The 23,372-nt window shown below is 43.4% G+C and overlaps 1 protein-coding gene across 2 annotated transcripts in view; it reads left to right on the top strand.

Moving 5' to 3' along the window:
- Positions 1-22,569, top strand: part of gpatch8 (G patch domain containing 8) — a 34,785-nt gene extending 12,216 nt beyond the window's left edge. Inside the window, exons 3-8 of one of the 2 annotated variants that reach the window (XM_063018574.1) lie at positions 3,686-3,758; positions 15,103-15,170; positions 15,267-15,353; positions 15,821-15,964; positions 16,056-16,186; positions 17,516-22,569. In XM_063018574.1, coding sequence (XP_062874644.1) covers positions 3,686-3,758; positions 15,103-15,170; positions 15,267-15,353; positions 15,821-15,964; positions 16,056-16,186; positions 17,516-21,401 — 4,389 coding nt within the window. In that variant the 3' untranslated portion in view covers positions 21,402-22,569. Of the gene's footprint in view, positions 1-3,685; positions 3,759-9,487; positions 10,127-15,102; positions 15,171-15,266; positions 15,354-15,820; positions 15,965-16,055; positions 16,187-17,515 lie in introns of those variants that run through there. The other variant, XM_063018575.1, reaches the window with a different exon arrangement.
- Positions 22,570-23,372: the final 803 nt, after the last annotated feature.

Raw genomic sequence — 23,372 nt, 5'->3', positions numbered from 1 at the left:
GTGTTTGTAACCTTATCGTCCACGCGCAAACCATAATACCCACGCTGCTTGGCGGAAAATATTTATTAACCTCCAACTCACTACAGAACAGACGATCCCTGCTGGTCACGTAGCCAAATCCACTCCGATTCATTTATTTTTTCTCTTTGATTTTACGCTGCACATCAGCGCACAAACAAATTTGATCGTTCGCTTCTTGTTGACATGCATTTTTGAACGTGGTATCAATTAACCCCTCGTCACTTCTCGCGTTTGTTTTCGTGACCAGATCGACTTATCCTGGTGATAGATGGTGTAATGTGTGACCCCCTATCGCCGATCAGTCGTGTAGTGTGAACTGTATAGCGACCCGGCAACTCCGAAAGTCATGCAGTGTGAACTTGAGGCATAAAGAACTGGACTAGTAAGCAGAAGGCTTCTGGTTCAAACTTCACCACTGCCAGGTTTCCACTATTGGGCCCTCGAGCAAGGCCCTTAACCCTCAATTGCTTAGCCTGTATACTGTAAGTCGCTTTAGATAAAAGTGTCTGCTAAATGCTGAAAATTTAGATGTAAATAATTAATTAATGTAGGGCCCTGAATCTGAGAACACTAGTGATTATGCTTCTGTTTAGTGTTTTTTTATGGTATTGGCACAGCGGTAAAACACACTAGCACACCAGAGCTGGGATTTCAAATACATCGTATCGAATCTCAGCTCTGCCATCCGGCCCAGCTGGGCGGCTACATGAACAACGATTGGCTGTTGTTCATAGGGTGGGACAAGCCGGATAGGGACCTCATAACTGAGCGAATTACGACCTCTGCTGGCTGATTGATGGCGCCTGCACAGAGTCGAGGAATAATGCGATCAGGGTGTGGCTCTCCGTGCACAAAGCTGATCGGCATATAAACTCGTGCGACAGTCTCGCTCTCCTCAATAGGGGTGGGGGGGGGTCAGCTCTAGTGGAGAGGAAGCGTAACGCAAATGGGTATAAAGGCTCAGATACATTTATAAGTACACACAAGGCCTTATAACCTGTCCACAACACACACACACACACACACGCGCACACACACTGCAGTGAACATCTTTCTTTCCTTCTCCTCGACACCTTGTATTTTTCCCTCAGCGGTTTAATAGCAGCACATTGCACACCTCCCTCCTTCACGACCAACACTCTACTCTCGTGGGAGTGTATGTTTGGACAATATAATCTCTTTTTATTATCCTTTTTATTTGTTTTTTTTCTTTCTAACTCCTTTATCCTCACAACTGCAGACGTGACAGTGAGTGTGTGTACGTCTGACACTGTCACAGTCCTGATGTAGTGGAAACGATTGCATTCAGATGAAGAGACGGTGTGAACAGTAGAGAGATGTAGTCTGGCCGTTTTTTTTCTTCCGTTTTGTGTGACGTTTGACTGTTCTTTTGACAGGCCAGGGTTTAAAAAGCCAGGTTCGTATGGACATGTTTTCACTCCACTTGCACTGCTGTTGGACTCTTTGGCGTTGTTCCTTCTCATCTGTCTGTTTTATTTTAGCGCATTCATCTGTTCATCCGCACAAAACCTGCCTCGACTCCCGGTCCACGTCTTTAAACACCCGACTGCCTGAGCTGGCTGTTTAGAAATGGCATTAATTACACATTCTATTTTATTGGCTTTACCGTAGTGTGTATTGCCAAGTAGTATCAGGTCATCTCAGCCCTCTTTTCATTTAAATGCAGATCATGTCCTAAAAACAAACCGTGTGTGTGTGTGTGTGTGTGTGTGTGTGTGTGTGTGTGTGTGTGTGTGTGTGTGTGTGTGTGAAGTGTTGGCAGGGTCTGCTGCAGAACCACTGCATTGCAGGCCGTTTGGGCAGGGCGTTCTGCGAGCTCATCTGCTCTGCTGATAAATGACGGCCGTCAGATGTTAATCTTGCTCTTGTGCTTTGAATACAGATCTGTCGCCTCACAGCAAGAAGGTCCTGGGTCCGATCCCCAGGTGGGGCGGTCCGGGTCCTTTCTGTGTGGAGTTTGCATGTTCTCCCCATGTCCGCGTGCGTTTCCTCCAGGTGCTCCGGTCTCCTCCCACAGTCCAAAGACATGCAAGTGAGGTGAATTGGAGATACTAAATTGTCCATGATTGTGTTCGATATAAACTTGTGAAATGATGAATCTTGTGTAATGAGTAACTACCGTTCCTGTCATGAATGTAACCAAAGTGTAAAACATGACGTTAAAATCCTAATAAAACAAAATTGTAAGCAAGCATCATCGTTCAAGTTGAACGTTTGCACCTACTGAAAGCACGGCGGTGTAAATTTAAAGGACGTTAATGGAAATATGACCTGTTACTACATTACTTGGCTCATTTGTCTAGTGACGTCTGGTTGTTTGTTGCCAGATACTCACGTGGCACAATGTGGACCGTACGGAGATGTGTTTTGTGCTGGTGAACACACCTACCCAACAACCATGCACTAACTGTGTTCTTTGCTCCCTGTTCACTCAGACCCTTTCCCCCAGCGTCTCGGCATGCCTCAGTCGAAACCTGCTTCCTCTCGCCCGTGTCCACACGTTAGACGAGCTTGCACATCACTTTCCTGTACCTGTTTTCTGAACTAACCACCATTAACAGCTCTGGTTCCTCTACGTTACTGTATAAACGTGATATACAGTCCATACTAACACCGCCTCGACTTTTTGTTAACGTGGTTTAACAAAAAGCTGCATGCTGGGTTATGTGTTTGGCATTCATCTTTTTTCTCTTTTGTACCTTTTATCCTTGTGTCTGTCTTTTTTTTTTTTTTTTTATATATATATAGATCGTCACACCCAGTTTCTCCCTCTTCAGTGTGCTTGGAATGATTTGTCACAGATTTTGGCTTGATGTCTGTAGTTTATAATAACGGGCTAGGTTTGCTTTTTATTTTCTCCCTTTATTAGATATTAAAACGGTCTCTTATTCCAAACCTCTGTCTTTTCTCCTCCCACGCACACATGTGCACATACACTGGGCCTCTGAATGGTAACCCGAGGCCTCTGTCTCTCGATCCTTTCATTTCTATCTGTCTTACTTTTCTTTTTCTCTCCCCGTGTCACTTGATTGGCTGCGTACCATGTCACGTGGTGGTTCTTTTGTCATGGTGAACTCGTGGAAAGCTTGTGGAAGTTTGTACGTTCATGCTTTACATGTTGTATTGCTTTTTTGTCCTTTGTTTGCTTCTAATGTGTTTATTAAGCTCTCTATAGCGGCTTATATATGTTTGTACGTTTCACGATGTAAGTACACATATATAACCGTGACGTTTCCCTTCTCCCGACTCTGAGCCTGAAGGTGAATCAGTGGACTCAGAGCCTCCATAGAGTTTGTGTTCTGGCTGTTTAGCTTCACTGTGTAGTGAATGAAGAATTCTCCATTTACGGTGTAGATTAATCACTGTAGCCTTGTTGTAGCAGTAATCCTCTTAACTTATCCTCTCTTATCTCGCTCCACTCCTCCTCCCTCCCTCTGTTCGTATCTTTCCCTTGACAAGGAGTTCTGACATCAAAGGGTGTAGATGATTATGGTGCACTTTATGGAGAGTACAGATTTTGTAGCTGTAGTCTGGCTGCCATGTGTGCTCGTGTCATGTGTGTGTGTGAATGAGTGAGGGTGTAGAAAGCGCCTCTTATTATTGGAATATCTTTGGTCTTTCTTCCCTTTTTCCCTCCCACTAGGATAACATCGGCCACCGGCTACTTCAGAAACATGGCTGGAAGCTGGGACAAGGCCTTGGCAAGACCATGCAGGGTAAGAAACATCTTTATTTTCTCTTTATGGTCTGATGTTTTGGATGTTTCTTCATATTGTTATTGAAGGATGCTTATTTTCATGTAAATTCTGGCTGAACATGGTTGGACTGGCTTTATCAGGGCTTTGCACCGGTTTCGAGGGTAGATTACTGGTGATAAATTGCTAACCAGAAAGCAGGACAAGGGCAAAGTGGTAAACTGTGGTTGTAAAAACATTGTGGTGGATGGGACGATAACTCGGCATAAGTGAGTATTAGTCCTTCTGTCCCATGATGCATTTTGTCCTGTACTCCTGGAACCCCCAGAACTCGGACACTAGGCACTGCCAGCATCGTGGCTCCTACCATTACACCACACGAGTTCACAGGCTGAAGCACAACATTCTTTTCCAAATCTTGAATAGAGTATGCAGTGTACATATTATATAAACAGATCATTGGTGTAGCAGGGCATGTGTGTGTTTGCCAATAGGAGGGGCAGCTGAGAGCATTTTCCACTGGCACAACCCCTCTCCGTCTCAAAGAACAAACGAGTGCATTGAGATGCAGGGCCGATAGTGCAGGGTGCCCGCGCTCACACAGAACACATACTCGAACCGGGAGGAGATTATGTTGCGTTGATGTGTTGCTGCTAGGCAGTGGTAGTGTGTGGGTATAACGGAAGTATTTTGCAGGTTCAATTGATCACTGTCTGTTAGTTTGTGTTTATAAAGCTGAAACAGACTCCACAAACGTCTTGGTCTGTTCTCCACACCATACAAGGAGTCTTAAGATATTACAGCCTTGTTCTGACATGAAAGCTTTGATTCCATAATAGGATGGGCACATCACAGAGAACACACACACACACACACACACACACACTTTGGAATTAGCACCTCGTTTCAAATCACTCTCTTAACCAAACTTCAGTGAGCAGAAGTCCGTCTGTGTTGCTCCTCTTAGCTCAGAAAATAGCATCAGCAAGTAAAACGTCGTATTTCACATTTGATACTTAAAGTGCTGCCAAAATTATTGGTGCCAACTTATTTGCACATTTATTGTGGTGTTTGCCTCGTGTGGTGTTCTCCTCATGCATGTCCTGGTTCTGTGAAGAGCCGAGTTTGCATATGAAAAGAGCAGAGGTCAGAATGTCCCTTTTTTGTTTTGGTCGTTCTGGATTATATAATGGTGGGGCGGCACGGTGGCTAAGCGGGTAGCACAGTCGCCTCACAGCAAGAAGGTCCTGGGTTCGATCCTCGGGTGGGGGGGGTCCGGGTCCTTTCTGTGTGGAGTTTGCATGTTCTCCCCGCGTCCACGTGGGTTTCCTCCCGGTGCTCCGGTTTTCTCCCACAGTCCAAAGACGTGTAAGTGAGGTGAACTGAAGACACTAAATTGTCCATGACTGTGTTTGATATAACCTTGTGTGAACTGATGAATCTTAACTACCGTTCCTGTCATGAATGTAACCAAAGTGTAAAACATGACGTTAAAATCCTAATAAACAAACAAACTGTGTAATGGTGTCATTGCTGGTGGATGGGGGCTCTATTTAGGAACCGATCCCAAATATCAAGAGCTTTTCAAACCCTGGGTCGGGTCGCCAGCCAAAAAATGGGCCACAGGGAAAAATATTAATAACATTAATATATTAGTATTATTAATTAAATCCATTGTAACAGACACGTTAAGATTTGTAAAGGTAAAAAACTTGTACACGTCTGTCCCCTTGTGGAGGCTTTACGGTACATCTCGTAAACCACAGTGGAATCAGATTGCCACCAGTTTCATTAATTATAGTATTAAAGTATATTCCGTTCTGTGTTTTGTTTTGCTGTATTGTTTGTGCAACACAAACAATACAGCAAAACAAAACACAGAACGGAATATACTTTAATACTATAATTAATGAAACTGGTGGCAATCTGATTCCACTGATTCCAAATTTGTTCATGTTTATGATTTTTATCGAGACCCAGGCAACCTGTCGAATGTGGTCTGCTGTAGATTTAAGTTAACGTAGACTTGAACCTGTCCAGCCATTCCATTTCTATATTGTCTTGCACCATGTTGTGGTGAAAACACACTCCAGACTGTGTGTAATCAAACAAACACACAAAATAAATAAATAGCCTAGTGGGTAGAGCTTTGGGCTTTAAACCGGAAGATTGGCGGTTCAAATCCAGGCTCTGCTGTGCAGCCACTGTTGGGTCCTTGAGCAAGGCCCTTAACCCTGTCTACTCCAGGGGCGCCGTACGATGGCTGACCCTGCGCTCTGACCCCAGCTTCCAAACAAACTGGGATATGTGAAGACAGAATTTCATTGTACTGTACACCTGTATATGTATATATGACAAATAAAGTATATCTTCTTCTTAAATAGGGGGAGTTTCTGACACACTCAGACCAGCTTATCTGGCACCATCGACCATGCAAAGTCATTTGGCAAATGTATGTGACCAGGATGTGTGTTTCTGGCTCCTCAGATTTCTTTTCTTGATTTAGCTTGTTGTGGTTGTTGCTTAGCATGACAAATGTGTGGGTACTTCTTTGCCAAGCACACAAAAGCATCCTCTGTTGGGTGGCAGATTTTCCATTTGGCTGTGGTGAAGCTCTGCATTGTAAATTGAGTAGGAAAAAAAATGGAAATGTCCCCCCAAAGCTTTTTAAATATAAAACTAGCCAAATGTGACCGTTCCCCTCCAGCCAGCTTGTTTGTCTACAAATGCAGCCCCAATGTATTGAGCTAATTAATAAATTAGTATTTGTGTATCATTCTTTATTATCATTATGTCAGGATGTAGTGTTGCCTGCAGACGAGTTTTGTAGACAGGGCTTTATTAAGGAACCGATTTATTAAGCACCAGTTAAAAGTAGAACTAGTTATTATATACTGTATATAGTGAATTAGTTCTTTCTGCCATATTTGCCTGTAAGAAACAGAGACTACAGAAACCTGCTGTGTGCACATTTGCATAAGTAATTAAGCACTCTCTATTTTCATAAATTATGAGCACTTTGCTTTTATTAGCAAGGCTTCACGTACATTTTAAAGTGATGACAATGGAAAACATTGACTCTTGGTCAGCCTTGTTTTGAATTTTACGACAGGTTGAGAGGAATCACATCAATATAGTGGTCTTGTTTTGCATGGTTTTACATTGGACATATTCATGTAGGCCTTAGAACGGACCAGAATGAGGAGAGACAGAGAATAACACCACACAGATGTAATATGTTAAATATTACGATATTATGTAAAATTGTGATATATAAAGTATCTATCTATCTATCTGAAATGTAATATTTAACAGACTGGAATCATCTGCTGTGTAATTTGATGACCTTCAGTTTAGTAACTGAAAACTGTGAAAACACACAGACTGACACCCTGACCTGCTGTAATGTTTTAACCCTGGGTATTGCTTCAATATTAGAGTTTTTTTCCCTGGAACGGGGTCAGATGAGTTTTAGCCTGTAGTCCTGTAGATCAGTGGTCCCTAACCACCGGGCCGTGGACCGGTACCAGTCCGTGGTTCATTTATGACCGGGCCGCACAGAAAGAATAAACAATTAGAGACGCTACATCAGCCATGAAAACACTGCTTTTATTTCCAACACACGGGTGTTTATCGTCTCATATCACCCCCAGGTGGAAGCAGTGTCTCTTTGCAGTGAATTAAAGCTAATTTGTGAGCAGTGTAGTTATTCTATTTTAAATTCCTCCGCCCCACCGGTCCGTGGAATTATATTTTATATGAATCCGGTCCGTGGTGCAAAAAGGGTTGGGAAGCGCTGCTGTAGTTGCATAGTCTTTACAAGAGGGGGGGGGGGGGGGGATACCCTTCTCGAATGCAATCGGGGATCCACAGCAGTGGATGACAAATTGACTACGCTAAATCTGGAGAAAAAGGGAGAAAATGCAAAAATCAGTAGGAAAAAATATGGCTATGTCCCCCCCAAAGCTTTTTTTTAAATATAAAACTAGCCAAATGTGACTGTTTCCCTCAAGCCAGCTTGTTGCATTGAGCTAATTAATAAAGCTGTTAGTATTTGTGTATCATTCTTTATTATCATTATGACAGGATGTAGTGTTGCCTGCAGACGAGTGTTTTGTAGACGTGCCTGATGATGCACTATGACCCATACCTGGTCGTAGCTGTTTTCTCGCTGCTGCTGTTCACTTTTCTTGCTGTATTTGGATGTGGAAAGGTCGCAGCGATCAGCGGCTGGCTGTGCAGTGCTTGAAAACAATGAGTTGCTTTGAGAAATATGTAAAAAGGGCAGAATCATCATGTCATGAATGAAAACTATTGTACCGTTGGGTGTAACTCATCATAAAGCAAACAATGTTCAGAATATAATCTTACTTTATTCCTTCTATTTACACAGAGCTCGACTTCTGACACAGTATAAAAATATCCTCCGATGCTTTAAGTTTCATTGTATTGACTGTTTTATTCTTCTTTCTTTTTGCTTTTGTTTTGTTTTATATTTGTTATTTTTTTAGGTAAGGTTTGTAGGAACCTCCCCTCCCCTTTATCGTGTGTCTGTGTTCGTGTGCGTGTGGATGTTAATTGCAAAAACAAATGAAGTAACTCCTTCTTTTACAGTGTAGCTTAACAGCTTTTCTTAGTTTCTTCCTCTACGCTTACAATCACTAAACTTTCTCCACTTGAAATACCAATGCTACCATCTAAACGCTCAACAGAAATCAGTAATCTTGTAGCTCACTGTAGAACCAATGACCTTCTGATTTTTAAATAGAATCCAGTTTTTTAAGTCACTTTTAATGTCATTGTGTTTTTGCCTGCAGTGGGAGCGTGTTCTGATTGGCTGTGAAAATGAGATTGGGTCTTCTGATTGGCTTTACGTGTTTCGCCGCTGCCCCCATTATGATTCATGTCGAATGGCTTGCAGAATGAGCCCGGTTCTATGCCCGTTTCCCCTCTCTGCTTTTCGGCTGCTTTTCCGGTCTGCTTGTGTTTACTTTGTGTAGTGCCAGTACACATGTGGTAATGCGTGTGTGTTGTATGTATGTCACTGGTGAGGGGTTGTGGGTTTGGGGGTTTTGGGCTTGTAGGGGGAAAAACTCATCATCCCATGTGCATTTCCCACCCTCTCCTTATAGTATAAACTTATAATCAATATTTATACTAATGATAAATACTCGGACTGCAGTGATTGGCAATATCAGCTACCTGGTGCACTCATTTGAGTTTATTTATTCTTACTTTATATTGCAGTATCTTCCTCATATGTAATAAGTTTTCGCTTACAATTCATAAAAGAACTTACACTTTAATTACTCAGACTGTGTTATAATCTGTTATGTTATAATGAAAATCAGTCTAACAAACAATATGATTTGGAAATTATTACTCAACACTTATCCTTACAAGCAGCCAAAGAGTAAAGAGAGAGAGGAAGGTTGTCCCAAGAATCCACTGATGTGAAATGATGGAAAGCAAAACACCTCATACATTTAGATATATATATGCAGCTACTCTTAGGCCATTAAGCAAGGCCCTTAACCCTTGCTCAAGGGCCTATAACCCTGGACCTGCCGAACAATGGCAGACCCTGTGCTCTGACCACAGCTTCCAAATAAGCTAGAATGTGCATATGTGCATGTATATATGACAAATAAAGGCTATCTATCTATCTATCTATCTATCTATCTATCTATCTATCTATCTATCTATCTATCTATCTATCTATCGAGAGAGAAAGAGAGAGAGAGAGAGAGAGATACCCTTTTCATTTGGGGTCACAGTATAAGATTTATGTGCTAATATGTTTACCACATATACACATAAAATCCCTTTTTTACATAAATAATCTCACTTACTAGTAGGTCATGGGTGACATGCAAGTGAGGTGAATTGGAGACACAAAATTGTCCATGACTGTTTGACTTTAAACGTGGGAACTGATGGATCTCGTGTGTAATGAGTAACTACTGTTCCTGTCGTGAATGTAACCAAAGTGTAAAACATGACGTTAAAATCCTAATAAACAAACAAACTAGCAGGCCATGATCTGATTTATTTGAATGTTTTAATTCTTCAAGTCTGCAGACCTTTATTTTGTTTCGATTTCTCATAAACAACAATGTTTCTGTAATCGTGGCTGATATTTATGGCCGATTAGAAGCTACATATTTTTCAGAGGTGGAGACGGATGCCAGAAAGCCAAGGGATGGTGAGAGGGCTTAGCTTGGTGATGGGTTCACATCCAGGCCTTCGCCCCGAAATCCATAAACCCCAAGCCCTAACAGTCACCCCAAACCCTGTGTGTGTGCCTCAATCTTCCTGCTTAACCAATTGGTGTTTCTTTTTTGCAGCGTTATGATCCTGGCCATGTTGTGCTGATGGTAAACTTAGTGGTAAATGTTGTTTTTCCCTGATTGAAATCGGTTACTTTGTTTTGATTCTTTTTTTTTTTTTTTACTTAAAGTTTTGTTTTGCTTAATTATATTTTAACCCTCCCATTTATTTGAATGTATGCTCTTTTCATTAAAAGCACCAGTATTTAATAAGCCGTTTCTCTCTCTGTATTAGTTGCCATTCTGCTGCCTGTGTATCAGTGAAATTTACATCACTTTTCCTGACCATTACTCATTTCGTTTGCTTTCAGTTTCTTTTTTTTGGTGATTTACTTCCCCTTTTTTGTTTTAGTTTACATTTTCCCTCTGGAATGTCTTATTCCGAATGTCACTGTCATAACAAAATGGGTGTAAATGAGAACATGTTAAATATGGCCTGATTGGTGATTTCCTTAATATACAAATGACCAACAGCACCCAGTTTGTTTGTGTCTCATTCAAAATAAGCCTCTGCCTATCAGTGCGATAGGAATAAACTGTTCCTTCTTTAGTTGTAGTGTTTGAACTAGGATAATAATTATGAATGCAATAAATATAACTCATTCTTGGTACTCAAGCTGACCTTAATGAAGCCACAGGCTCTCCCTGGTCACTTCTTATCAGGATCAGTTATCCTGGGCTGAAGCATCACGTCCATATACCTAACTAACTCAGAAATCAGCATGCATCGTTGTCTACAAGTTCTACCAATGAATTAAACTTATTTATCTTAAAGAGCTAGACCAAATCAATTAACTTATTTAGGCATAACATTATGACCACTGACAGGTGAAGTGAATAACACTGATCATCTCTTCATCACGGCACCTGTTAGTGGGGGGGATATATCAGGCAGCAAGTGAACATTTTATCCTCAAAGTTGATGTTAGAAGCAGGAAAAATGGGTGACGACTGGGTCAGGGCATCTCCAAAACTGCAGCTGTTGTGGGGTGTTCCCAGTCTGCAGTGGCCAGTATCTATCAAAAGTGGTCCAAGGAAGGAACAGTGGTAAACCGACGACAGGGTCTTTGGAGGCCAAGGCTCATTAATGCACGTGGGGAGCGAAGGCTGGCCCGTGTGGTCCGATCCAACCAACATGCTGGTTCTGATGGAAAGGTTTCAGAATACACGGTGCAGCACAGTTGCAGGGCTGTTTTGGCAGCAAAAGGACCAACACAATATTAGGAAGGTGGTCATAATGTTATGCTTAATCGGTGTATAATAGCAGGAGAATTATCAGTTGGTAGTTGAATATTATAAAAAGGAAACTTTATAGTTATAAGTAATACAGTGTATCACAAAAGTGAGTACACCCCTCACATTTCTGCAAATATTTCATTATATCTTTCCATGGGACAACACTATAGACATGAAACTTGGATATAACTTAGAGTAGTCAGTGTACAACTTGTATAGCAGTGTAGATTTACTGTCTTCTGAAAATAACTCAACATACAGCCATTAATGTCTAAATAGCTGGCAACATAAGTGAGTACACCCCACAGTGAACATGTCCTAATTGTGCCCAAATGTGTCGTTGTCCCTCCCTGGTGTCATGTGTCAAGGTCCCAGGTGTAAATGGGGAGCAGGGCTGTTAAATTTGGTGTTTTGGGTACAATTCTCTCATACTGGCCACTGGATATTCAACATGGCACCTCATGGCAAAGAACTCTCTGAGGATGTGAGAAATAGAATTGTTGCTCTCCACAAAGATGGCCTGGGCTATAAGAAGATTGCTAACACCCTGAAACTGAGCTACAGCATGGTGGCCAAGGTCATACAGCGGTTTTCCAGGACAGGTTCCACTCGGAACAGGCTTCGCCAGGGTCGACCAAAGAAGTTGAGTCCACGTGTTCGGCGTCATATCCAGAGGTTGGCTTTAAAAAATAGACACATGAGTGCTGCCAGCATTGCTGCAGAGGTTGAAGACGTGGGAGGTCAGCCTGTCAGTGCTCAGACCATACGCCGCACACTGCATCAACTCGGTCTGCATGGTCGTCATCCTAGAAGGAAGCTGACGCACAAGAAAGCCCGCAAACAGTTTGCTGAAGACAAGCAGTCCAAGAACATGGATTACTGGAATGCCCTGTGGTCTGACGAGACCAAGATAAACTTGTTTGGCTCAAATGGTGTCCAGCATGTGTGGCCGCGCCCTGGTGAGAAGTACCAAGACAACTGTATCTTGCCTACAGTCAAGCATGGTGGTGGTAGCATCATGGTCTTGGGCTGCATGAGTGTTGCTGGCACTGGGGAGCTGCAGTTCATTAAGGGATACATGAATTCCAACATGTACTGTGACATTCTGAAACAGAGCATGATCCCCTCCCTTTGAAAACTGGGCCTCATGGCAGTTTTCCAACAGGATAACGACCCCAAACACAACCTCCAAGATGACAACTGCCTTGCTGAGGAAGCTGAAGGTAAAGGTGATGGACTAAACCCAATTGAGCACCTGTGGCGCATCCTCAAGTGGAAGGTGGAGGAGTTCAAGGTGTCTAACATCCACCAGCTCCGTGATGTCATCATGGAGGAGTGGAAGAGGATTCCAGTAGCAACCTGTGCAGCTCTGGTGAATTCCATGCCCAGGAGGGTTAAGGCAGTGCTGGATAATAATGGTGGTCACACAAAATATTGACACTTTGGGCACAATTTGGACATGTTCACTGTGGGGTGTACTCACTTATGTTGCCAGCCATTTAGACATTAATGGCTGTGTGTTGAGTTATTTTCAGAAGACAGTAAATCTACACTGCTATACAAGTTGTACACTGACTACTCTAAGTTATATCCAAGTTTCATGTCTATAGTGTTGTCCCATGAAAAGATATAATAAAATATTTGCAGAAATGTGAGGGGTGTACTCACTTTTGTGATACACTGTATATAACATTGGCATTTTATTGCTATTGTTAGTGAAATATCTGGTTAATTAATAGTATTTTATTAACAAATAAAAAATATCATAAATTTAGTACATAGCCAAGTATTTTAAGCAGTTGTAGCCTAGCGCTTAAGGTACTGGACTAGTAATCAAAAGGTCACTTGTGCAATCTCCAAGTTGCCGCTGTTAGGCCCTTGAGCAAGGCCTCTCAACCCTCTATAGCTCAGACTGTATACTGTAAGATAAGTACTGTGGATAAAGACGTCTGCCAAATGCCAGAAATGTTTAATTATAGTTCTTTACAATACGTTTGATTTGATTTCTTGGCTAAATGATTCGTAATTCTCACCCCTTAATAGCTTGATGAATTCTTCTCGCCCTCCAGTCACACATTAATAACTCTTCCATGCTAAGTTGGTGCATGTTTTAAGTTCAGGAATATTTCTTGCTTCAGCCCAAGGGTATAAACTGACAACATTAAAACACAAATCAGTTTTAATGGCAAAAAAGGGAAGCGTTCCGAAAAAAAAACAAAAAAAAAACTGAAACCAAACCACCTGATTTGACTCTTTGATTGAATGTGATGTGGTGCCAGCCTCCGCAGCAGCAGTTTAGTTTGACTTATGTGCTCTTGCTTTTCTCTGACATTTGAGACCACCCCTCCTTGTTTGTCTGTCTCCCCTCCCTAATCTCACTCTCTCTCAGGTAAGTACACCACCTTAAAAAAAAAAAAAAAACGACCCGCACTGTCACCACGGCGGTGTCCGGCCTGTGATTCACTCTGCTGCTGTAGCTCAGTGCTTGTGTCATCCGTTCTGTTCTATCTTGTCTCTTACTCTCTCTCTCTTCTGCTTTGTTTGGCTGGTTATGAGTGGATTAAGCAATTATGTGTCAATTTCCAAGTAGTTTTAATCATTTTATTTCCTTTGATTTCATTCGTTTTGTTTTCTAATGTTAATTTGATTTGGTCTAGCTCTTTTCACAGCTTGGGTATCGCTTAGAAAGGGCAGATTAGGCGGCTGAGCCTTTTGGCGGCTGGCCTTTTATCCAAAGCAACTTGCAGTGCTGTGACAGTATATTGTATAAGCAATTGGGGGTTAAGGGCCTTGATTAAGAGCCCAACAGTGTCAACCTGGCAGTGGTGGGGCTTGAACAAGCAAACATTTGATTACTAGTCCAGTACCTTACCCACTAGGCTACTGCCCCTTTAGTAGTTTTACTATGTCGAACATGGTTCGGACCAGCTCTCGTTGATACAAGGATGTAACATGGTACAACAAAGGAAACCATTTCCCCCAGTACATTGTGCACCCAGTATGTCTACAAGTACTGGAAATGGCGGCCCGGTGGCTCGGTGGGTAGCACTGTCGCATCACAGCAAGAAGGTCCTGAGTTCGATCCCCAGGTGGAGAGGTCTGGGTCCTTTCTGTGTGGAATTTGCATGTTCTCCTCGTGTCTGTGGGTTTCCTCCTACAGTCCAAAGACATGCAGGTGAGGTGAATTAGAGATACAAAATCGTCCATGTCTGTGTTTGACGTTAATTTGTGAACTGATGAATCTTGTGTAAGCAGTAACTACCTGTCCTGTCATGAATGTTAAAGCATGACGTTAAAATCCTAATAAATAAATAAATAAAGTACAGGAAATTCACCACAGTGTAGTGAACTGCAGTGAGGACGAGCAGCAGCAAGATGAATCACCCTCTGCTTTGTTTGAGGACAGCATGGGGACACTGCGGCAAATTTAACAGCACAGCCATACGTTGGTTTTCCCATCAGTGTTTAGTGGGCTATTTATAATTATGGTCAATTAAAAGGGAAATTTGTACTATAATGCGCATCGTTTACATCCCCATAGTCTTGGTATATCAGTTTCAAAATGCGTCACGACTCGTGCAGGACGCTGCAGATGAAGCTGTGAGAACTGCTAGCATTTGGTTCACTGTAGCTTTCTGATCTCTTGCACTTGAAAGCAGTCTTTCTAACCCAGCACCCTGTGCTCTAAACAGGCTGTCCCACCCTCGTTTTCTCATGTCCCTGTTCAGAATCTAACATTTGTTTTCTTTTTTCCCCCCTCTGTCTCTGCCTTCCTACCTTCCTCTCTCTTCACCTCGCAGGACGGACCGACCCTGTGCCCCTCAGCCTCAAATATGATGTCATGGGCATGGGACGCATGGAGATGGAGGTAAGAAACGTTTTGTGCTTGCGAGTCACGTCGGAAAAAAGTTTGCGGTGCGCGTACGGTACAACCTCGCTGACCTCTCTGTGTCCTGGTTGACAGCTGGACTACGCCGATGATGCAACAGAGAAACGGCGAGTATTGGAGGTGGAGAAAGAGAACACAGAGGAACTGCAGCAAAAATACAAGGTGACGTTATAGAATTAAACAACAATGCTGTTGTACTAATAATCACATATCAGTACATGACATTACAGCTATGATGGAAGAAGCCAGAGCAAGAGCTCGAGTTGAATTCGAGTATTTGGGTGGGTATGGTGGGTAGCACTGTCGTCTCACAGCAAGAAGGTCCTGGGTTTGATTCCCAGGTTGAACAGTCCAGGTCCTTTCTGTGTGGAGTTCGCATGTTCTCCCCGTGTCTGTGTGGGTTTCCAGTTTCCGGGAGCTCCGGTTTCCTCCCACAGTCCAAAAACATGCAAGTGAGGTAAATTGGAGATACAAACTTGTCCATGACTGTGTTTGACATTAAACTTGAACTGATGAATCTTGTGTAACCAGTAACTACCTGTTCTGTCATGAATGTAACCAGTGTGTAAAACATGACATTAAAATTCTAATAAATACATAAATAAATAAATGTTGTCTGTATTTTGAAGGATTTCGCAGAGAAGGAGAAGGCCATCGCAAAGGCTTTGGAAGACCTGAGAGCGAACTTCTACTGCGAGCTATGTGATAAGCAGTATCAGAAACACCAAGAGTTTGACAATCACATCAACTCTTATGACCATGCACACAAACAGGTGGGAAAGACACCAACACTGTTTAAATAAATAAATATTTGATAGAAGTCATCATGTTTCATCTCCGTTTCCCCTCGTCTCTCTACGACAGAGGCTGAAGGAGCTGAAGCAGAGGGAGTTTGCCAGAAATGTGTCCTCACGTTCCCGCAAGGATGGGAAGAAGCAGGAAAAGATGCTGCGGCGTCTGCATGAGCTGGCAGAACAGAGAAAGCAGGCAGAGTGGTGAGAAAAACGACCGGAATATCCCCTTGTAATATGAGGGGCTGTGTTTTACGCTTACATAGATCTGTAACAAGTACAAACGCATTATATGAACTATGTAACATTAGCAGTGATCGATTTTTTACAAATATATTTATGTGATGTGGTGCAGCAGTGAAGTACGATAGCTGAGATCTAGGAATCGTGCACGGACATGATTGTCTGCTGTTAAAAATGCTATGTGGTTAATGTGTTTCATGTTTTACCACCTCTTTGTGTGGGTTTCCTTTGGGTGCTCCGGTTTCCTCCCACAGTCCAAAGACATGCAAGTGAGGGGAATTGGAGATACTAAATTGTCCATGACTGTTCGATATAAACTTGAACTGATCAATCTTGTGTAACCAGTAACTACCTGTTCTGTCATGAATGTAACCAAAAGTGTAAAACATGACGTTAAAATCCTAATAAACAAACAAACAAACCACCTCTTTGTCCTGGTCAGGGTCGCAGTAGGTCAGATTTTCCCGAAAACACTGGCTGCGTTGCAGTAACACACTCCGAACAAGACCCAAAATCATAGTGGGACCTGGGACATCCCCCTTAGACATGGCCAATCGTGTCTGTGTAAACTGCAAACTGGTTAATAGCAGAGCTGAGATTTGAACTAGTTTTCGCAGTAGTATTGGGCTTAAAATTTAAGTTTAAATGTTGTCCAAATAAAATTAAATACCTGTATTAAAATTTGAGTTTGCAATTCTGTAAATACTACTTATCTTTAATAAATACATACTAATACTGTCCGATTTTGGATTACCAATCTTAAAAATGTCAATTAAAATCCAATAGGATATTTAATTAACTGTGCTCGTCTCTTCAGTATATCGTCGCTGTCCGATGAAAAACACGTATCTCCACTGTTAGCGGTTTTCACTATTTTTTACATTTTTTATCTCCGTCTGTCCATAGCAGCGAATATCAAAATGACCAATGAAAAGATGAAAAATCACACAATCTCTTTAACAAGTATCTCCACTGGCTGTCCATCAAAACCGCTTATCTCCTCCTCCTTCCCCTCCGGTACTGTTGGAGAAATGTGTAATGTTTGATCTATACAGTTTATTCAGGTTATTCAATTGCATGGTTGTAAACATGATTTATATTTGTACACGTAAGTCCATTTACATATGAAACCGACGGACTGACTACCTGATAAAGAAATACTTTTATTTCTGTACTGAATTGTATCTAAATGTCACCATCTGTGGTTTGTTTGTGGTTTGAAAAGTTGAGTTCTTGGAGATACGTGTTTTTCAAGGTTTTCTGATTTTTCTTTTTATCCGACCTATCCAGCGTTCCTGGTAGTGGCCCAATGTTCAAGCAGACCACAGTAGCAGTTGATGGAGAAGAAGGCGGTTTCTCAAGCATTGATGGTGTTCCTATGAGCATGGACAGTATGAATGAGGAATCGTCCGGGGAAGAGAAAAGTAGCTGTGCTAGTGTTGGTCAAAGCTCCCCAAAACCCGGACCTACCATCAGCTTCTCCCTTCGCAAAAACACGGCCTCTCCGACACCTAGTGCTGGATCCCAGACTCCCAAAGTAAGTGTTTCCTTTTCCTTTGCCAAGAAAGCACCTGCTAAACTGGAGACGGCTGCTGCCGTATTCGCTGACCCCGGTGAGGAAGTGGTCGATGAGGAGGAAGGGGAGGAAGAGACAATGGAAGAGAAAGCTGCTGGAGAAGGAGGTACAACGTCCAGCACAGAAAGCCCACGGAGTGTCACAGGGGGCGCATCTGGAGGGGAAGAGCAACCGCAGGCTGATGACGGGGGAACTTTGGCCAACACCCTTAACAAATTAAAGATGATGATGAAGGAGGAAGGTTACTCTGGGCAGGAACCACAATATTATCACTACATGCCTCCGGCACACTGCAGGGTCAAGCCTCATTTCCAGTTTCTTCTGTTCATGAAGGCCTCTGACCAGTGTGGCAGCCAGGAGGAGGATGAGAACGGGGAGGAAGAACAGAAGGCCGAGGAGAAAGATGAAGGCCAAAAAGAGTCCAAAGACGATACCTGCAAATCAGATAAGGACACAGTCAACGAGTCTGTGAAGGAACAGGGTACAAATTCAGCCTCCTCACCTGAGGTAAAGACAGACGACGTATTAGAAAGCACATCAGCGGTAGTGGAGAATGCTGTAGCAGATTCCTTAGGTACCACTTCTCAACCCAGTGAAGCTAAGCAAGCAGAATCTGAACCTCTGGACACTGGGCCACACCTGCCGACAGGGCCTTTCTTCCCTGTTCTGAGTAAAGATGAAAGCACTACGTTACAGTGGCCCTCCGAGCTTCTCGATTTCACCAAGGCTCGACCTTCTCTGTCCTACAGTTGCAATCCTCTTTACTTCGACTTTAAGTCGTCCCGGAATAAAAGCAACCGTGGAGGAAAAGCCAACAAACCCGCCAAGCCAGCCGACGCAGAGGGTTCCAAGACGAAAGACACGAGTGGAGAGGCTAGTACATCACTACCACCTGTTGTTAACACTGACAAAAAAGAAGACTTGTCCCTAAAAGAAAAAAAAGCAGAAGATGAGAAGGATAAGAAGATAGAAAATGCTGAAGATGGAGCAACAGGATCCAAGAAAAAGAAAAAGAAGAAAAAACACAAGAAGTCGAGCAAGAGGTCCAAAAAGAAAGAAAAAGAGAAAGCAGCCGTGGAGGGGGAGGCCGAGGCCGAGGCAGAGATGCCGGGGGAGAAGACCAAAAAGAAAAAGAAACACAAGAGAAAGAAAAACAAAAATAAAGTTCATACTGAGGAAGATAAAAAGGCAGGAGAGAATAAAGAACAGAAGGACAAGGATGACAAAAGTGGAGCCAGTGCCCCTGCAGAAGGGACGTTGGCTTCAGAGGGAGGAAGGCGCAAACGTGTTTATAATGAAGTTTCACAAAAGACCGACGAGGGGAGCGCCGGCAAGTCCAAAACTTTGGAAGAGCACAATGGTACGAAACGTGTCAAATCTGACCCCGGCACATCTGCCACATCCTGCTCTGCCTCTGCCCAGAAGAGCCCTGGAGGAGGTCGACGCCCCAGCAGTGAAAGTGAGGAGGACGGTGGCTCTTCCTCTCAGCGATCACGGCGTCCCCACCGCCGCTCTACATCACCACGTGAACGACGCCACCACAGCAAGGACTCCAGACAGTCAGGACGCTCACATAGTCGTTCCTCTCGCAGAGGAGATCGGAACCATAGGCGGAACAGGGGTCAGGCGTCTCGTAGTCAGTCGTACTCCAGTAGTTCTGAGCGTTCCTCGGCGGGCAGCAGCGCTTACAGTCGGCGCAGCCGCAGCTACTCCGACAGCTACAGCGACTACAGCGATGGAGAACATCGCAGCTCAAAAAGACGGTCTTCAGACTCGGAGTATGAAAGGAGAAGCGGCGGGCGGTCACGCAGAAGGCACTACTCCTCCTCGTCTTCAGAAGAAGACTCTCGTTCGCGTTCACGCTCACACAGTCGCAGGAAGCACCGTAGACGAAGACATAATCGCAGCAGTAGCCGTAGTTACAGCCGAAGCAGTAGGAGTAGCAGCGAGCGCTCGTACAGACGAAGCAGCTACAGCCGCAGTCGCAGCTCAGGTAGTCGCTCCTCCAGATCAACCAAAGCCTCAGCGCGTCACAGTCACAACCGACGTGCTGACAGCTCTGCGCGGCGAGGCAACTTTAACCGCGGTCGCATCTACCGTTCGCAGTCCCCGAGGTCCTCCTCGTCCCGGGCACAGCCACGACACAACTCCACACAAGCATCTAAAGGAAGTGCGGCAGGTACTTCAGACTATCGTAACGCCGTTACAGCACGACAGCTGCTTGAAAAAATCCAGTCCCGCAAGAGCGGAGCGGATTCTGGGACGGGAAGTAAAGCTGGCAACAAAGTCAAGGACCCTCCACAAGGCTACTTTGGGCCGAAGCTACCCCCTATTCTTGGGAGCAAGGGCATATTGCCTCTTTTTGGTAAGATGCAAGCAGGGAAGAAACCAGCGTTACATTCCCTATTGCGGCTGGATGATAGGGAAAGGTTGGGGCAGGGGAAAGACTCTGATTCGAGCAATGAGGTAATCCTCGTGGAGCCTATTCGTGAGTTTCCTCCCCCACCTCCTCCGCCTCCTCCGCCAGCTCATAAGCAGCAACAAAAGGTGGAGGAACCCGTTTCAAACGCTGCAGTTTCAGAGGAGACCACAAACCAGGCTTTAGAACAAGAAGGGCTTAATGAGTCATGTCCAGCGTTTGAACATGATTCAACAAACGTCGTGGTTCCCTACCAAGGAGAGCCTGGACAGGACCCCAACAACCCAATCATGGACGGTTGTTTAATGGGGACTGAAATGGCCCAGCAACCAACCATGCATGCATATCCTGGGTACCCCATGGCTGGTATGGAGGAGGAGGACATGGGCATGGGGTGTGAGGAGGATGGCCTGGCACCATTAGAGAGCCAGCCAATCACGTTCACCCCAGAGGAGATGGAGAAGTACAGCAAGTTACAGCAGGCAGCACAGCAGCACATCCAGCAGCAGCTTTTGGCGAAACAGGTCAAGGCGTTCCCCTCAGCTGCTGCGGCCGCTGCAGCAGTCAACTTGGCTGCTGCTGCCAACCTTGCACCCGCGCCCCCTCCCCCACCCACCGCTTTGCAACAAATCCACATCCAGCAGCCCGCCATATCTGCTGCTTCAGCCACTTCTATTACGACAGTGCAGCACGCCATCCTGCAGCACCATGCGGCTGCCACGGCAATGGGCATCCACGCTCACAACCCACATCATCCTCACCCTGCCCATGCTCAGCTAGCCCAGGTACACCATATACCCCAACACCACCTTACACCTATCTCCTTGTCACCTCTGGGCCACACCTTAGGTCACTCTCTAGGTCACTCTCTAGGTCACTCTCTAGGTCACACTCTAGGCCACTCTCTAGGCCACTCTCTATGCCACTCTTTAGGCCACACAGGCCTGATCCCTGCCCACCCTTCAGCCTTTCTTTCTGGCCAGCCTATTCATATTATCCCCGCCTCTGCCCTTCACCATGCCCCATTAGCTTTGCATCACATCCCACACGCAGCTCTTTACCCTACCCTCTTTGCGCCGCGACCAGCAGCCGCTGCCGCTGCGGCTCTGCAGCTGCACCCTCTCCTTCACCCGATCTTCTCAGGGCAGGATCTTCAACACCCACCCAACCACGGCTCCTGAGATATAGCCTGGCGTTTCTCAATAGAGAACAAACCAGCAGTTTGAAAAGAGGACGGGAGGCAGCTCTGGGTCATGATCTTTTTCCATCAAGCGTTTCTTCCTAGAGAGAACATCAGTTGGACAGGTGAATTAATACAATGCAGAAATGCTAACAAAGAAAGTTTGGCTTACTTGAAGGCTGTGAAGAATCCTGGCAGGACGTTGATGTTTCAGCTGGTGGTAAAAGCAGGGATGATGTATGAGGAATAGTTTCCAAAACAGGATAGGATTATGAGTTCAAAATGTGTTTATATGCAAGTTTTACAGATGAAAAACACCAATGGAATATGTTTCCTGTAGTAAATTATAAAAGATTAGTCTTATTTCACCCCCTGCAGCCAGAGACTCACTGGCTGAAGCCATATTTTGAGTGTGATCAGTGTTGACAGTATAAACAAGAAGTCTTTTGTTGTCCTTTTATTATACTTAGTAATTAAATAGAAGTTACAGTTACTTGACTGTTGCTGTATCAAAATGTGGACAACAGTGCAAACCAATAATCAATAGTTAAAATAAACATACTTTCTACTCTAAGAGAATAACTTAACAGGAACAAGGATTATGTGAAATGGATTGAAGCCATATTTGTCATACTTGATACAATATGAATTGAGAAGAACTGCTTCACACAACAGAACAAACGAAAACATCCAAGTTACATTGCTTTGGGTTTCCCTGACCTCCTGATGGACCTGACTTGCACTGAAAATGGACAAGATGATGCAGTTTGTGCATCGTGTAAGAACTGTATGATTGTAGAATTCTGCAATAGTTTTATTTTGTATTTGATTTTTATTTATTTTGCAGTATTTGTTTTCCCCCCTTGTAAAATTAGTTCATTGTAAATAAGTATGAGATTGTAAAATATGACACATTTGTAACTGTTAAGTGAATACAAAAAATACGAAATAACAAAGATGAGCTAAAGAGTAATAACCAGTTTGTTGTGGATTGGTACTAGAGAGGGCTATCCTGCTGTAACTGGGGTGGCCATTGAGTAGGTCTACAACAAAGAGAGGCCTAAGTGTTGCATAATTCTTTTGGAAATAAATTGAACTATAAACGGAGGCAACAATATCTACTTTTTTATTCTTTATTGATGGAAAATAAAGTTTTGAGATCTCAGTGACTGGACTCTGGATTCTTATTTCCATGTCTGCAGGTTTGTAGATTTCATTTGTAAACTATAATTTTGTTTTCTCTCATTTAATACAACTGTACAACATGGACATATTACAATCTAGGTTTTAATCACGCTCACTGTACCTTTTTTTTAATATTTATGCCAATTTGGTTAAGAAGCCACAGAAAACACATTATATTGTACAATGTCCAAATGAAAATGAATATATTACCACACAAATTGTTCTGTCACTGATGCATACCTTACTAATATAAATATACTATAGTGAAATGTCAATGATTTGATTAAATGTGTAGCGGTCACAAAAACTGTACTGTACTAAATAATGTCAGCCTGTCCAAATGTGGATGGTACAGTGGTGTTCAAAATAATAGCAGTCCAACACCATTAACCTGATAAATCACTGTTTTTAGTAGAAATGCTATTTCTACATAGCAAATAATTTACTTGAAAGTGTAGTAGAGTAATGAAAACAAAACAAACCCAACAATTAGAACATGCATGCCACTCATTCTGAGTAATTGAAGCATTGATTGAAAGGGGCTTGTTCAAAATAATAGCAGTGAGGAGTTCAATTGGTGAAATCATTCATTCTGCAGAAGAATGTGTGTCAAATTTGGCCCTTATTTAATTTAGGAGGGTGGCAAATGTTGCACAGCTTGGTCATAGCGTGTTTTCTTCTGAAATACTGGGTAAAATGGGTTGTTCCAGACATTGTTCTGATGAACAGCATACTTTGATTAAAAAGTTGATGGTAGAGGGAAAAACATACAGAGAAGTGCAGCAAA

The sequence above is a fragment of the Trichomycterus rosablanca genome, chromosome 22 (genome assembly GCF_030014385.1).
Source record: "Trichomycterus rosablanca isolate fTriRos1 chromosome 22, fTriRos1.hap1, whole genome shotgun sequence".
Classification (NCBI taxonomy): Eukaryota; Metazoa; Chordata; class Actinopteri; order Siluriformes; family Trichomycteridae; genus Trichomycterus; species Trichomycterus rosablanca.
This window is presented reverse-complemented; position numbering and strand designations above follow the sequence as displayed.